Source organism: Punica granatum, chromosome 5 (genome assembly GCF_007655135.1).
Source record: "Punica granatum isolate Tunisia-2019 chromosome 5, ASM765513v2, whole genome shotgun sequence".
NCBI classification, from domain to species: domain Eukaryota; kingdom Viridiplantae; phylum Streptophyta; class Magnoliopsida; order Myrtales; family Lythraceae; genus Punica; species Punica granatum.
Genome location: NC_045131.1, coordinates 30,174,846 through 30,191,168, shown reverse-complemented (window position 1 = coordinate 30,191,168; position 16,323 = coordinate 30,174,846). Strand labels below are relative to the sequence as shown.

Here is a 16,323-nt window from a genome sequence, read left to right as displayed (position 1 = left end):
ATGGGATCCCGAATCCCATCCCACCAGCTCAGCAACGGGCTCTACGTCTCGGGGCGGCCCGAGAACCCGAAGGAACGGGCTCCGACAATGGCGTCCCGCTCCGTCATCTACACCGGCGGGGACGTCAAGAAGTCCGGTGAGCTCGGCAAGATGTTCGACATTCCCGTCGCCGATAACCCTCCCTCCCTCAAGCCCTCCCGCCCCTCCTCATCCTCCCAGCACAACTCCGGATCCGTCCGATCCGGACCCAACTCCGGCCCCATGAACCGGCCCAACTCTGGCTCCGGACCGATCAAGAAGACCTCCGGTCCCCTGACCGCACTAGCCCCCACCGGGCTCATCACCTCCGGTCCTATCGGCTCCGGCCCCCTCGGGTCGACCCGGAGGTCCGGCCAGCTGGAGCCAATGGGGTCCATGAAGGCCACGTACGGGTCGGCCGTGACGAACCTGGGGCCTCAGAAGGTGAGGGTAGGGTTTAGGGTTTCCAGGTGTGTGGTGTATTCTTTCCTAGGGCTGGTTTTGATGTTCTTGGCGGTGGCTGTCTTCTTGGGGGTGGTGATGAAGAAGGTGGTGATCATACTGGTGGCGGCGGGGCTGCTGGTCCCGGTGGTAGCCGCGTGCCTTTGGAATTTGTGCCTGAAAAGGAAAGGTCTGTTAGGGTTTGTGAAAAGCTACCCAGACGCGGAGCTCAGAGGCGCCACTGATGGACAGTATGTGAAGGTCACCGGGGTAAGTTCCGCAGCTTTCTTCCTCAAATTCTTGAATTTCCCATATGCGCTTTATTTGTATAACCGCTTTTTCTTTTTCTTGTTCTTTTTCTTTTTTGGGGTTTTCCGGTTACTATAATTAGTGGTTTGGTCTACGCTTGATTTTTGTTCTGGTCGGAGGTTGATGAAGCGAATTTGTCTGTTCTCTCCCTGAAATTTGGCTGTATTTATACGTTTCAATTTTATGTTCCTTTTTCTCTGTTTGTCTCGTAGGTTTGATGCAAAGTTTACATCAATTGTTTAATACTCCAAAAACGTAGTAATTGGTTTTGCAAGCTGTTCTCGGTTTCGGTTTTTCATTATTTTGAAAAATTCTTTGTATTTAGGTAGCGTAGCGAACGTATTTTCAACTCAGACCTGTTAATGGGCTTTTGGTTTGTGATGGGAAATGTTGGATTCAAGTGTTCTATTTTAGTAGTTTCATTAGTGATGATCTGCAAAAACGCTGCTGGAGGGAAATTATCTCGGTTATGGATTCAGGAATAGCCATTTGAAATGTCAATCGTATTGGTCAATTGTATTGCGGCATTATCTTGGTTGCTTCTCCGAGGTTTCTTTTTGTCCTTTATGTGCTAGAGAGGCTAGTGGTGTACTGTTTTGCAATTCGAAGATGAATTGTCTAGCTAAGATGATTTTTTTCACGCCCCTCTTGTTTGCAGGTTGTTACCTGTGGAAGTATACCCTTGGAATCATCTTACCAGAGGCAGCCCAGGTGTGTGTATGTCTCCACAGAACTATATGAATACAGAGGATGGGGTGGCAAGTCTGCAAATCCTGAGCACCGGTTCTTCTCCTGGGGGATTAGACATTCCGAGGTCAATCTTGTTGATTGCTTGCGTTCCTCTGCCGCACTTTGCGTTATGATCGCGGCAATTAGACTTTAAATATTGATAGTTTTATGAAAATTCAGACCATGTATTGCTTATGCTAGATTATCTCAACTTTAATCCTGAAGTAAGTAACAAGGGATTCTGGTCATTCTAACATCCATAAGCTTGCAGAAAATGACCATATACCTTTGGCCTACATAGCATATTGGTCTTGAGCCATGAGTTAAGAATTTGATTGGTTCATTCTTGCCATGTTATTGTGACGAATAAAGAGCCGCCTGAAAACGCATGTTTCTTCTTTGTCTATCTAATATGGAGTCTTGATTGTGATGAGCAGAAGTATGTGGCTGATTTCTATATATCAGACTTCCAGTCTGGTCTGAGAGCCCTGGTGAAGGCTGGGTATGGAGCTAAGGTCTGTCCGTTCGTGAAACCATCTACAGTTGTTGAAGTCACAAAGGAGAACAGGGATTTGTCACCAAGCTTCCTGCGGTGGCTTGCTGACCGAAGCCTTTCTAGTGACGATCGCGTAATGCGCTTAAAAGAAGGGTATGTACTTTCACTTCACCTTTTGCTCCTCAACTCTGATTTTAAAACCTCAGATAGTAATGGTCCCGATAGTTCTTTATGGTGTGGGTGGCGGACCTACTCTCTGTATGAGACTTGATATTATATGTTGGCTTAATTCAGTTTTATTCAATATTCATTCCTTCTTGCCAAACGGGGGTTTCATTTCATCCAATGACGGTGCAATGTTTCTGGTCAGGAGACTCGCATAAATAAAGCCGCATGGGCAGGGGGCAATCACCCCACTGTCTTCACAACTCTATGAAATTTCATGGGGTTTAATAGAAGGGACCTCTTTCCCCTTGTATTTTGTTTAGTTGTTGACTTTGTGCTGGACATGGAAATTTTGCTTGCCCTTCATTTGCCTTTGTCTTTGCAACTTATATCAGGCATATCAGGGAAGGGAGCACTGTAAGTGTCATGGGTGTGGTTCGACGCCATGATAACGTCCTAATGATTGTCCCACCATCTGACCCGGTCTCCACGGGGTGCCAGTGGGCCCGCTGCCTCCTACCCACGTATGTCGAAGGACTCATCTTGACTTGTGAAGAAAACCAAGATGCAGATGTCGTGAATGTGTAAATAATAACCCTCTCCTGTCGATTGTCCTCATCCTAATCTTTTCTCCAATCCTGTTCACTCCCGGAGTAAATACTCAGCGAAGGCTTACAAGGAGGAAATAGTAGCAGAAGAAGGATCTGCTCATCTATTCCCTTACTTTTTGATTTGCTTTGAAGTGTAAAGTAAATGCAGAGCTAGGAGGCTGAAGGGTCTCGGTAATTACAATCAAAGATCGTATAGCATAGTTTGAGAGAGTTTGTTTTATGGGTTTTCGGAGATTGTTAATTCTCAAAATGGGGATGGAAAAGGAAGAATAGAGTGCTCACTGCTCTTCCCACGAAAATCTCAAGAGGGATATTGTATGTATCCTTTGATGCTTTTGCACACTCAGTTTGGCTGATTTTATATGTACATAAAGTTTGCTGAAGCTGCTCTTTTCAACGGAGTTCAGAAGTGCTCTGTTGGGCTGTTGTCTCTTCTTCGTATTAAACTGAACGGCCATCTTAGGCTGATTCTGAGGCTGCTCCTTTCAATGGAGTTGTTCAGAAGTGCTCTGTTGGGCTGTCGTCGATTCTTCCTCGTAATAAATTGAACGGCCATCTTAGGCTGATTTGGTCTCAGTCTTGCACTCACATGAAACCTCTATGAATCTGGTGATTTGATTCATTATTACAGTGAAATTTTTGGCCATCATTACTGTAAAAAACGTTCTTCAGCTATAAAAATAATCTGCTGTCTAAGAGCCTTATTACTGGTACTGTTCGAAGATGTCAAGTTCTCAAATAAATCAAGAACTGGGCAAATAGTGGGGGAACTAAAGCCTGGACGGGATTCCTCCAGCAACCACCAGTGTCTCCCCGGTGATGTAAGCGGCATCATCGGATGCCAAGAAGGCTGTAGCTGCAGCCATGTCCTGCGTTGTTCCGAGTCTATTAAGCAGTGTCTTCTCCTCGACTGCCTTCCTCTGCAAATTCCCAAACCCCAAAAATTAGTTCAATGAGAGGGAAGGGAGGAGAGAGAGGGAGGGAGGTAGGGAGAGAGGAGAGAAGCTTACAGTGTCTTCGCTCTTAGTGATGAAATCGGCGAAGTGGGTCGGGACAAAACCAGGAGCGACACTGTTCACCCGAGTATCGGGTGCCATCTCAACAGCAAGGGCCTGCATTAAGATAGGAAAGAAAAAAAAAAAAAAAAAAGATGATGGCAATAACAAATTAGTTGGATCTGAACTCATACCCACAAAATATACAAACTTGAGCCTCCCAATTAACACAAAGCATAGGTTCCAATGGCATTCCCATCATGTAGCACGTTGAAATTGGGCCGAAAGAATATCATCTACAAGGGGCACATGAGTTCCCACATATTCGACATTTACAGGGAAGGAAATATATCTTGATAATTTTGGCCGAGAAGTTCATGTACCGTTAAAGATTTGGTGAAGTATATATATCTTGAAAAAAAAGCATTTTGCGCGTATAGAGCACATTTACAAACTACACAGCGTCAATCTCACCTTTGTTAGCCCAAGCAAGGCGGTTTTAGTCACGCCATACATAGCCATGGACGTTTGCGGTTGATATGCAGCAATGGATGCAATGAAAATTACAGAGGAACCCTTCTGCAAGTATGGTGCTGCATCCTGTATTGAGAGAAGAGTCAGGCAACCAACGATCAACGAAGATAAATTTCGGGGTTTTGACACCACCCAAAAGTAAGATTTATGAAGAGGTTAAACACCTTTAAAAGGAGTATGGGAGCTTTGACATTTATTTCCCATAGCTTGTCAAGCACAGATTCTTGAGTCTCTAAGATGGTGTCTATCGATGGATTGGCAGCAGCATTAGACACAATTACATCGATCTTCCCATATTTCTGCAACACGATCAAACCGAACCGAATGAGTCCCTAATCTTAGTTTCCGAGCGAAGTATGAGATCCCTCGATTGCATCTCTCTATGTCGAAAATTACAAGGGAAAAAACCGATACGAGCTTTTTCTAGATTGGATTCATCGATGATGTGCAACAGATGAACACGGAAACACAATCAGACATCTTGAGATATATTAAACAGTGATAATTCCCAACATTTGCCAGTATCTATGTGCTCAACGAACCATTTTTACTCGAAACGAGATCGATCCTCACCTCGACGGTCTTGTCGACGAGATTCTTCCTCTGGTGAGCATTTGATACATGACAAACCACACCCAGCGCTTCGATTCCTTTAGTCTTGAGCTTCTCCACCGCTTCATCAACGTTTTTCTGAAACAAAGCAAAACCAATCAACTAGTAATCAAAGCGAATCCGTAAACAGGAAGGTCAACTCGCGATCATCAGTCGATTGAGCAGGACAAAGAAAGAGGAGATTGAACTGAAGCGGCGCGAGATGAATAAATTAATGGTTGACCTGCTTGCGGGAGGAGATGACGACGGAGGCGCCTTCGAGGCCGAGGCGCTCGGCGATGCCGAAGCCGATGCCCTGAGTCGAAGCGGTGACGATGGCGACCTTGCCTTGGAACCTCCTGCCGATCTTCATCTTCTCCATCTCTCCCCAATGCTTCCGTGCACAGTCGGCTCATCTCAACAGCAGCCGTGATTATGCCATTAATGAAGCTTTCCAAATGAGAAGAGGAATTCACCGAAATAAATAAATTTAAAAATATTAATCTAGAAGTGATCGGTCCTGACCGTTGGATCGCTTTAATTTCTCGGGATCTTCACCGTATCATACGAAAAAGATAATGCAATATACCAAGTAAAAGTTAGTTGAATTGGTTTGAAGTTTATGTTTTTTTAAACAAGATTTCAATTTCGAGTTTTATTAATGTAAAAAGCTCCTCAATCGGGAGATTTTTTTTTACCTTAGTGAGCTTATTCAATTAGAATTGGATCAGCTAAGATCAGTTGAACTTTCGAATGTCATAGTGTATATCTGAAAAAAAAAATGTTCGCATTTTCATTATTAATATTCGAGGCCTGTTGCCGGCAAAAATAATGCAATATGATTGACCGAAAAAAGAAGAAGAAGCAATATATGAGGGCAATTGGCATATTAAGTAATATTCGGAATTGGAAATTAGTCTCGGTTTTTTGACAAACGATGTCTGTAATCTTATTGGAAAAAGAATAACACAATTAGCTAATATTAACAAGTATAGCCCCAACTTTGAGTTGAGGGGAGCGTTTGGTTCTATGTTAAGTTCAAACTTGACATTGTAAAGTTCAAAGTTTATATAATATTTTATAGCAATTATTTTGTAGATACTGTAAAAGTTAATCATGGTAATCATTTGCTCCGGTTAGAATTTTATAACCGTGGTCAGTAAAGACTTTGTATTCAAAATATGTTGAATTATTAAATTACAACGGAGATTACTGTCGCATCCACAATCATATCTACAAAAATAAATTATATATTATATTATTAATTCGTCGTTATCAAATATAATTTACCAAATATAACAATATCACATTTCAATTTTTAACCTGGTAAAAAAATTCTATAATTAAAATTTTCCTCTAATCTTCACATTTCATAGAATCTAATCGTGCTCGAACTAAACCCCTCTGATTGCCTTCATGCCCTGAATGTTTGATGTTAATCCAATTTGCATTTCCTTTTTCTTTCAATGCGCCCCCTCACTTCATCTCCCTCCCTCTGAACGCTATATGCTATCATAGTTTTCTTGACAAGTTCATATCTATCGATTTATTTATGTTTATGTAATTCCTGTTGAGCATGAAATTATACGATCCTCAACTAGACCATTTCACACCAATGTCTACTTATATTTCCATTCTCGAATAGCTTCATAGACCATTTCCATTCTTTCTTCACCACTTCACATCCATCCTACAATTCTGATTTCCATAACCTCTTCCCCCGAACCATCACTGCTGAAGACAATCTCGCCTTATGTGCAATTCCGGACAGCCTTGAGGTTCAACATGCAGTTTTCTCCTTAGGCTCCCTCAAATCTCCCGGAGCTGATGGAATGCCAGCTTTGTTCTACCAACGATACTGGAAGCTCATTAGGGAGGACACAACACGAGCAGTGCAGAGTTTTTTTAGAGGTAACTTCATGCTTTCATCCCTAAAGGAGAAATTGCTGCTACTGTCAATAATTTTCGACCAATTAGCCTATGCAAAGTTTTTTACAGAATCATTTCAAAAATCCTTGCTAATAGGCTAAAGGTCTTTTTGCTAAAAATCATTTTGCCTTATCAATATGCTTTCATTGAAGGTCGAGGCATACAAGATAACTCGATAGTGGCCCCTGAAATCATGCATTACCTAAGACTCTCAAACGAGGAAAGGCCATTACACTACTATTAAAATTGACATGGAAAAAGCTTTCGATCGTGCGGATTGGCCTCTCCTTATTAACATCATGAGAGATCCAGGCTTTGTTGAGAGATGGATACAATGGATTTACCAATGTATATCTACAGTATCTTACTCTTTACTCCTGAATGGGATCCCCCAACGGCTTTTTCAAGCCAACAAGAGGAACTACGCAAGGGGACCCTCCTTCTCTCTTTCTATTCATCTTGACCACAGAAGCCTTATCGAGACATTTACAAAGAGCTGAGACCCAAAACTTGATTCAAGGCATTCAAATAACTCGAGGAAGTCCTGTTTTTACGCATCTTTTATTTGCGGATGACCTCTTTTTATTTGCAAAGCCGAATGATCAAGACCTTTTAAATTTTTGGCACCTCTTTCAAGATTACATAGCTTGGTTGGGGCAATCGGTCATTAACAAGCAAAAATCTTCAATGTTTTTCGGCAAGAACACCCCGAACCAGCTAAAAAAACATTTTTGCTCGCTCTTACTACTGAAGAAGGGAGTAGTGAACTCAAAGTATCTTGGCCTTCCTCTTCACATTTCGAAAGCAAAAACTCAATCTTTTGGACCTATTCTTGATCGAGTCTCTTGCAAGCTTGCATCCTGGAAATTCAAAATCCTCTCTCAAGCAAGCGGAGGTGTTCTTTTTCGTAGTGTAGCACCGGCTCTGTCCACATACTGCATGTCCACTTTTCTCATCCCAAAAACCATTTCCCAAAAGAATGACTCCATTCTCTCTAATTTCTGGTGGGGAACAAACACAGTTGGTTCGCCTGCATTCATCTTAAATCCTGGGACTCACTTTGCATTCAAAAACACCTTGGCGGTATGGGCTTTAGGAAAATGTTCGACCATAACTTAGCCTTGCTTTCAAAACAAGCATGGGAAATGTCCACCTCCATCCAAAAGCCCCAACAACTCCTACTCAAAGCCAAATGCCTTAACCACCAGTCTTTCTTGAATTACCAAGCTAAGCCAAGAACTTCCTTCTTTTGGCAAGGCCTATGTAAAAGCTCGAGAGCTGGTCTGCCAAGGCTCTTTTTTCCGCATTGGGCATGGTTTCAAAATAGACATCTGGACACATCCTTGGGTCCCTAATAATCTAAATTTCCTTCCCTCCCCTTCCGCAAACTTCAGTCTAGATGACTTCCCGCCACCTCCATTGGGTTGGCCAAATCCTCAACCCCGATTTCTCTCGGAATTCATCTCTTCTCTACCTCCTTTTTGACCCTTCCACTGTGTCTAATGTTCTCTCCATCAAGGTCAATCCAAAGTCCTCTGATGACAAAATCATGTGCTCTCATAGTTCCAACGGCCAACACACCACCAAGACAGCATATCTTCTCTCTCGGGATTCATTTCCTGTTGATTCACTTCTTGTTGCTCCTCTCCCTCTCATTTTACGCATTGGAAATCTCTTTGGAGGGCAAAAATACATGAAATGCATAAGGTTCTTCTATGGTAACTTGCTTGGAACATATTCCCCACCTCTTCTATCCTCTCAAGCAGATTTCTCATCAACGATTCTCAGTGCAACATCTGTTTTTGTGAAATAGAATCAGCTGATCACATCTTTCTTCATTGCCCTTTCTCTATCGTAGCCTGGTCTCACCTGACATGGCCTCCCAACCTTGCTGCGTTATCTGGTATTTCTATGCACGATTGGATTTTTCAAATCTGCAGCTACTGCTCCATTGCAGGGGGAACTTGAAGGCATTGCCAAAGCTATTGAACTTACTGGAAAACTGAAAGTTCAACGACTGTAGCTTTTCAACGATGCCAAAGATTTGGTGGATAGCTTTCAATCGAACTCTTTCGATCTCTTATCCCAACATGCAAATTTGTTAGACTCGGTCTTTTGTAATCTCTCTCTCTCTCTCTCTCTCTCTCTCTCAAAATGAAAGTTGTTAGACTCGGCAGGGGGGAAGAGAGAGAGAGGATAGAGCGAGGAGAGAGAAAGAGAGAGAGAGAGAGAGAGAAGAGTAGAGAGAGAGAGAGAGAGAGAGCAGAGAGAGAGAGAGAGAATCGAGAGCTAGAGAGAGAGAGAGAGAGAGAGAGAGAGAGAGAGAGAGAGAGGAGAGAGAGGAGATGAGAGAGACGAGAGAGAGAGAGCGATCTCGAGAGAGAGATCTCTCTATCTCTCTCGCTCTCTCTCTCTCTCTCTCTCTCTCTCTCTCTCTCTCTCTCTCTCTCTCTCTCTCTCTCTCTCTCTCTCTCTGAACATTGGGAACTATCCTTTATTTCCAAATCCTCTAATTTCCTTGCCCATGATATAAGCTAAATGGGCAAGCTTTTGTAATCATTCTGGCCCAATTTCCATCTCAAGCCTCCCTAGTTATGTCTTTTCACGGGAGAATGAGATGTAAATAGGACCAGTTATGTACTTATCAGCCTTATTTTTAAGGGTTAATTGCACTGGTAGTTTAAAAAATTTCATAAATGTTACAAGTTGGTCTAATTTTTTTTTTGTAACTTGTTGGTACATTAAATTTCAAAACCATTTCGATATAGTGCATTCCGTTAATTCATGATTAACGCCATTAGCAAAATGCTGATGTGATAAGAATATTATAATAAAATATTTTTAAATTTTAATTAAAACTCCAAACTTTTTAAAATTTTCAAATGACCTAAATTTTTTGAACTCTTTCAATTTTGCCCCAACCACTCTCGTTCCTCCACTATTCATCGTCTTCCTCCTCCCCCACCACTATGCATCGCCTTGCCCTCTCCTTCAACCCGGCGAGTTCCCGTCCAACGGCCCACGAGATCTGTCCCTCCGATCCGACGGCCCTGCAAACCCCCCTTCTGTCTCACTGGGTGGGACGATGGGGGCAATCAAGCTAGCGGTTGCGAATGGGGTGATGACCTTCGGGTGGGTGTTCTACGCCTCGACGCTCGGGGCGGCGACGACTGTCATCGCCTCCTTGCTCGGGCTCAACCAGGATGTCCTGCATGGGCCTCCCTGGCCATCACCACCGCCCTCGTCTTCATCTTCGAGGTCATCGGTGGAGCGCTCGACGGGACGAGCATAAGAGAGAGAAAGTCGAGAAAGGAGAGAGAATGTGGGGTACATTTTAAAAAATTATAAAATGTTGAATTGTTTTACAATTTTAAAAAGTTTGAAGTAGAAACAGAGTTAAATACAGATGACGGAATGTACTATATCGAAATGATTTTGAAACTTAATATACTAACAAGTTACAAAAAAAATATTTTGTCCCAATCTGAAACATTCATGAAATCTTTTGAACCACTAGTACAATTAATCATATTTTTAATGATGAAGTTGACCTTTCAAGCAAAAATAAATAAATCAATCAATAAAATTGTCTACTTGTATTTCAGCCGATTTCGGCTCTAGTGGCGTCCCACCCTCCGTGACCGTTCACCATCGGTACAAGGTTCTCAGCTTTTTGCCGACGGAGGAGGGAGAACTGGCCACTATCCGAACTGCGCTCAAGCCTCTCTCACGCTTCAACGTGATCAACATCGAAGCCTTCATTACCAAGGCCATCTTTGAGAGGGGCTACTTGGTCAAGTCTTTCTGCAAGCTCTATAGAGTCCTCACTCACCACCAGCAGCCCGATGTCTTCGAGCAGATACTCTACCTCAGCGCAAAGAACAGCCAGTTCATCCTCCCTCCAAGAGGTCACATGATTGTCGATCAGTTCATTGGTTTTTGCAAGCTCCTGAGGACAGGACAAGGACAAGAAATGGTAACAGAGGCTCAGAGGCTGGAGAGGCGTCAGAAACGAGCAAAAGAGCGGGTCTCGAGGAGGCGGAACACGCCATGTTGGTGAAGTTACAGGCTCAAATACGGGACTCTTCCGCCCATAGGAAACAGATTCACTAGAAGTACACGCCTCAGATTGATGAGCTTCAAGCTAAGATCCTGCACTTGGAACACGATCATGACACCGCCATCATCAATGCGTGCCATGGGAAGCTCTTCCGAGATGAGTGCTATGATCCAGCTAGAGGACCCCTCACACGGGCATGTGGAAGCATTCCAGGATGACGGGGTATGGCATGAAGTCGAGCATTGGGACACGCACGTGCTAGCTGGACTAAGAAAAAGAGCACGAGCCAAGCGAATCGAACTAGCCATGCAAATGATGCTATTGTATGTCCATGGAGGAGTAGTCAAGCTCTTGGGCGGGCTGCATGTGGAACTAGAAGCCACGATCGTTCATATCCTAGAAACCTATTTAGAAGATGATCCAAGTTCAAAGGGCTGAATTCAGTTGCTTTTCAATTACTTGGGCTTATTTCATTTTGGGCTCATTATACTTAGGATTTATTTTAGTCAAGCCCATTAGCCCATTTAGGTTATCAGCTAGTATCTCTCTATAAATAGGCATGTGGCCTCCCTAGAAAAGATAGATCAGTTTTCATTCAATTTTGGTGAGAGAGGTTTTCTCTGAGCTGTTCTGCACCAACTTCAGCGATATTGCAAGTGTGATGACTTGTGATTCCCGACATTTATAATATTGGTTTCTAGCTCCTTATAGCTAGCGGGTCAATATTCCATATTATAATATTGGTTTCTGGCTCTTTATAGTCAGCGAATCAATATTCTCTATCCTTGAAACCTTCATTGGACGATCTCGTATTTGATCTCATTCTATTGTTGTTGGGTCTCGTGACAGGTTCGTCGAGATTCGCATCAATGAGAGAGGGATATAGAGAGGCTGGCACAAGCTTAGTGTAAGAGGGTCTTATCTAATGCTATATGGCCAAGAAATAAAGTAAGTCGTACATATTGACATAATAGTCCCAAATCCAAAGATGGTACAACGAAAGAATAAACCAAAGCAAAACTTATAATAGGCAAAGCAGGAAATCTGAATTGAACAGACCAAGGACCCCAACAAAAATTTCATTCATAGGGATTCCTGAAGTTCTTCAACAGCTCTGGGATCTCGTACCCAAGCATGTCATCCACAGCCTGTATCATCTTAGGCTTCAGCTTCTCGAACTTGTCGATGCTGTAACCGGACAAGACCTCTCTAAAGTGCTCCACGTTGGGGAAATCTCCTGCAGGTAGATGAAAGTCCCTCTGGACCTGTTGCACAATTTTCCAAATGAGTAACATTCAGAGTGAATTGAACCTTTGACAATTTGTGCAAGAATTAAACAATTCAAGTGTGCTATTACCTTGGCAAATTCATCTTCAAGGTTATCGATTAGTCGTTGCTGAGCCTTTGCCTTACCCATCATGGCAGGCATCTCCTTCTTAAGGTGGCTCATAATGTAAGCATGAATCTTAGCGGCCCGAGCGCGCTTCACAAATTCATTGATCTGCAGAAAATTTCACCTTAAAAATAAAAGCAAAAAACCATCATAATCAAAAGACCAATGATGCTTCCTTAATACAGCACATACCCTTCGGTCACACGCCTTCTTGGGAATGTCAATTAAATCTGCAAGTAGATCATCCTGCTCCTTCTCAAAGAGATCACGGCCTATTGGGCCAACAGCCTCTTCATCAACAGGCTTGTCATTGAATGAGCTGCAGCAGATATGAAAGTTGAAGTACAGCAAGGATGAAGTTGCAAGGGGTGGAGTGACAATGATGTAAAGGTACACCTACCCGATGTAAACCCGAGAAACTTCTGGAGTATTAAGAACTTTTCCAAGAGACCACATTAGTGCTCCATAAACTCTCATCAGCTGTAATGTAAGATCATTCGTAAGATATTAAGCACAATCTAATATTTAGTAGGAAAAACAATAGGCAACAGAAATTGAGCGGGCAAAACATCTTTACTTGTTGGGTATCCACTTGATCCGCCTTGTTCAGAACCACACGTATCTTGTCATCATTACCACGCAGAGATGCAATAACACGCTTGAACTCATCGCTGATGTCAAGTTTGTGGGGATCAAACAGAAGAAGAATCAGATCACATTTTGCTGCAAACCAAGATATGACTCCCGTGAAGTCATAGCTTCGTTGTGTTCTCTGCTTCTCTCCAGACAACACACCAGGGGTATCAACAAATGTAATTTGATCAAGAAGCTGCAAAGTCGCATTGTCGAGAATGAGTATTAGGTAAATAGTTAAACAGTCATAAGCTATGTGATCTGACTAACAAAAATAAAACACTCACAGGGTGTGGCATTTGGGAGCACTCAAACTTGGACAGAAATGCTCCACCAAAAGTCGTCAGCCCACTAAATGGGAGGTCTGCTTGAACAGCTATTGTGTTTCCAGGGATGCTCCTCTCATCAGGTCCAGACTGATTTGAACAACAGAATCAGGTCCTCCAATGTAGCAGGAGAGATTACAATTTGCAATAACATATCAGCAACAAAATCGAGGAGTGGGGTTTCTTATCATTTATATGGGACAAAAAAAATAAAAATAAGAGAAGGATTTCAAGAGGATCCTCGATTCAGCTGACTTTGAAAAACAAAGATGGGGAAAAAATTTTCCATTTACCATAACAACAACAAATCTGTCAGTTGTAGGCTCCGGTCCAATATGAGCTCCTGTCCAACAAGAAACAAATGAATCCTTATCAGGGATTGCTTATAACATGGCACTAAAGAATTAACACATAGTAAAAGAAAAATGTTTCAACTAACCTGGATATTCGCACCTCAGCAGATGTTTTATGAAAGTAGTTTTGCCCGTTGAGTACTGACCCAAGAGCATAACCATAGGCTTCGCATCAAAATCACTGTTTGTCTACAAAAGCACAGATTGATCTGTTAGAGGGTTTTGTGGAGTATGCAAGACAACTGAGAACCATCACCAACATAGTAACCTCTAATCTAGAACGATTAGGATTTGCAGGTATGTTAAACATGTTTAAGTTTACTTACCAGCAAAGGGGATACAAAATCATTGAAGCGGTATGTAACTTCAAGAGGTTTGAGTTTTTCCATATACAATCGCTTCAAACCATCAATAATTGATGTAACCGAGTATTGAGGAGCCTGACCAGCAACAGAAAAGACGTGAAACAGTAAACAAATCACAGTATATTACAGAACCAATGCAGAATATAGAAACAGGTTTTCAACAGATAAGGTAATATTAGATATTTATGAACAAATTCAACTTGAAGCTTATACTCTTCCTAGCTTGCTGCATATCTACCTTGCTAAAGAAAAATGGCAAAGAAATCTAAGTACATGAACCCTGACAAAGTGGGACAATAAACGAGAGTTCCTAAACTAACCATAAGTTTATGACAAGTGTGCAACTTAGTTCTATTCTATCGTGAACTTAGATGATAGACTGCTATCTCAACATCATGATTTCACAAAGCATTCCTGAAAGTTGTTTAAGGAACACCATCATCATCCTCTACATGCAAATTATAGAGATCAGAGCTCATTCATAAAAACTGAAATTCTAGCATGATGCTCAATTAAAAAGAACCTTACCTTCTTCCCAGACTTTGAACCAAACCATTGAGTTGATGGCGGTGGCTGGGGTTGAACAGTTCCTACAGCAGTGGAAACACATTTAGTCAAAGAGCAGAAAAAGGATATTCATCAGAGAAACAGCTAATAGGAGTCTTCCTAACCATTTGTCTCAGGTTCTTTAGTGGTACTTGAGATCTTGCATTTCTGCACAAAAGACAGGAAAAGTCAGACTTCCCCTGTCAGATAGATGTAGCAGCACTTCCAATGAGGCCGGAAAAGCTAAAAATGTTTACTCACTGCTAATAAGGCATCCAAACCTCCCATCTCAGGAGGGTCAATATTCTCCGGATCAGCTGTTAATTACACATTAGAGTGCAAGCCAGTTACACACAGTGCATCAAATGAGGTTAAGCAACAAAAATTGAGTGATTCGGCATGTAAGGTCAAGTATACTTTTTCCCCACATGAAATGTCATGTAATTGAAAAACCTTCTTTCAGGTTGGAAAATGCTAGGCAGTAGCAACTGTAAGCTCATTTTTAAGAAAACCGCAAGCCTAGCAATCGATAGGACTAATTTGCCACTACTGTAAGTGGGCAATAAGTATGCATAAAGGACTAGAATCGTTGGAAATGTCCAGCACCCCCGTTAAGTCTATGCTAGATTATCAATGCAAGCAAGTATCTAAGCTTTTATGTCTATGTGTATGCGACCACAATAGTGGCTTGTGCCTGATAGGTCATGGAAGTAATACTAGTGTTCTGCATTCATCTTAAACAGGCAATACAAAATCAAATATTGAACAAAGTAATTATCAGGAGGTAGGATCAGATCATCAACTTGCCTGCAGTTTTTAGGTTCTCAGATGTTAAATCAACTCCTGCTTGTGCCAAAGAAACCAGCTGTTGATGCCAACGAAATTAGAAAACATAACTACATCACACTACACCAAATGAAAATTCACATCACATATTAATAACCACAATATTACGTAATATGATATGTTTCTACAATCTGTTACGTAACATAATATTATGGTTATTTAGATTGTAATCTAGGATTCTACAAAAGATCGTAATCTAGTATGACCCTACAATATATTACAAAAATAATGTTATGGTTATTAAACGCAAAGTTGATACCTGCATAGCAACAATAAACTCCTTTAAGCCTAAAAATCCTTGTCGCTTGGTATCTGCAATGGCCCAAACCTGCAGAAAGATCAAACACAGGATCCATGACTCCGAGATGAGGAGGCCGCCTACTCAACTCACTATCGATAATCCGAATAAGTCACAAGAAAATTTACGATTTAAGCAGAATCAGAGTACAACAACCTTCCACTAACAGGAGGAGGGGTGAAGAAAAAAGAAAAAAACTCTCAATTGCACAAGGAAACAAACAATGCGATCTCAGTGGATTGGAAATCAAATCTCGAGCATCTTTCGCGAACTAATCCAATGCGAGAGTCTTCCCTCTATGATAACACTCGAAATCATCTAACAAACGGGGAAATGACGCACACCTGCTTGAGCTCTTGCCGTGAGAGCTTGGCCATTGAGAAGAACTTCGTGGCGTCATTTCCAGTGATGCGGCCATCGCCATCTACCAAAACAGAGATCAGAAATTCATTGATTAGCGGATGATGATGATGATGATGGGAGGAGAAAAGCTATCGAGACCTGAGTCGGCGACGCTGAACCACTCGCTGTAGATCTTCTCCTGCTCCTTGGAACAGCATCCCAACGCTCCCGACTTTATCTCCATTTCCGACGGAAACTGGAAGTTTCTGAAGAAGGCAAAGGCGGAAGGGAAGTGAAGATGAAGACGACGACGAAGAGGAGGGAAACACTGCCTGACTCAGGT

At 42.1% G+C, this 16,323-nt stretch overlaps 3 protein-coding genes across 3 annotated transcripts; 1 reads left to right on the top strand and 2 right to left on the bottom strand.

The window, feature by feature from the left end:
• LOC116207859 (uncharacterized membrane protein At1g16860) lies at positions 1 to 3,195 on the top strand. The gene is made up of 4 exons (XM_031540974.1): positions 1 to 729; positions 1,427 to 1,582; positions 1,935 to 2,146; positions 2,554 to 3,195. The coding sequence occupies exons 1-4, from the start codon at positions 1 to 3 to the stop codon at positions 2,744 to 2,746; spliced, it is 1,290 nt and encodes a 429-aa protein (XP_031396834.1). The 3' UTR covers positions 2,747 to 3,195.
• A 147-nt stretch (positions 3,196 to 3,342) lies between these two features.
• Positions 3,343 to 5,331, bottom strand: LOC116207860 (tropinone reductase-like 3). Its single transcript, XM_031540975.1, has 6 exons — positions 5,134 to 5,331; positions 4,872 to 4,988; positions 4,463 to 4,597; positions 4,239 to 4,364; positions 3,780 to 3,881; positions 3,343 to 3,689 (listed from the first exon to the last, which is right to left on the bottom strand). Exons 1-6 carry the CDS (start codon positions 5,269 to 5,271, stop codon positions 3,540 to 3,542), a joined length of 768 nt encoding a protein of 255 aa, XP_031396835.1. The 5' UTR covers positions 5,272 to 5,331; the 3' UTR covers positions 3,343 to 3,539.
• Positions 5,332 to 11,780: 6,449 nt separating this feature from the next.
• On the bottom strand, positions 11,781 to 16,323 carry LOC116207894 (EH domain-containing protein 1-like). Its single transcript, XM_031541009.1, has 16 exons — positions 16,140 to 16,323; positions 15,983 to 16,062; positions 15,600 to 15,668; positions 15,302 to 15,359; positions 14,756 to 14,811; positions 14,620 to 14,662; positions 14,477 to 14,538; positions 13,910 to 14,023; positions 13,670 to 13,772; positions 13,524 to 13,573; positions 13,192 to 13,320; positions 12,849 to 13,100; positions 12,672 to 12,751; positions 12,464 to 12,590; positions 12,236 to 12,379; positions 11,781 to 12,143 (listed from the first exon to the last, which is right to left on the bottom strand). Exons 1-16 carry the CDS (start codon positions 16,222 to 16,224, stop codon positions 11,958 to 11,960), a joined length of 1,638 nt encoding a protein of 545 aa, XP_031396869.1. The 5' UTR covers positions 16,225 to 16,323; the 3' UTR covers positions 11,781 to 11,957.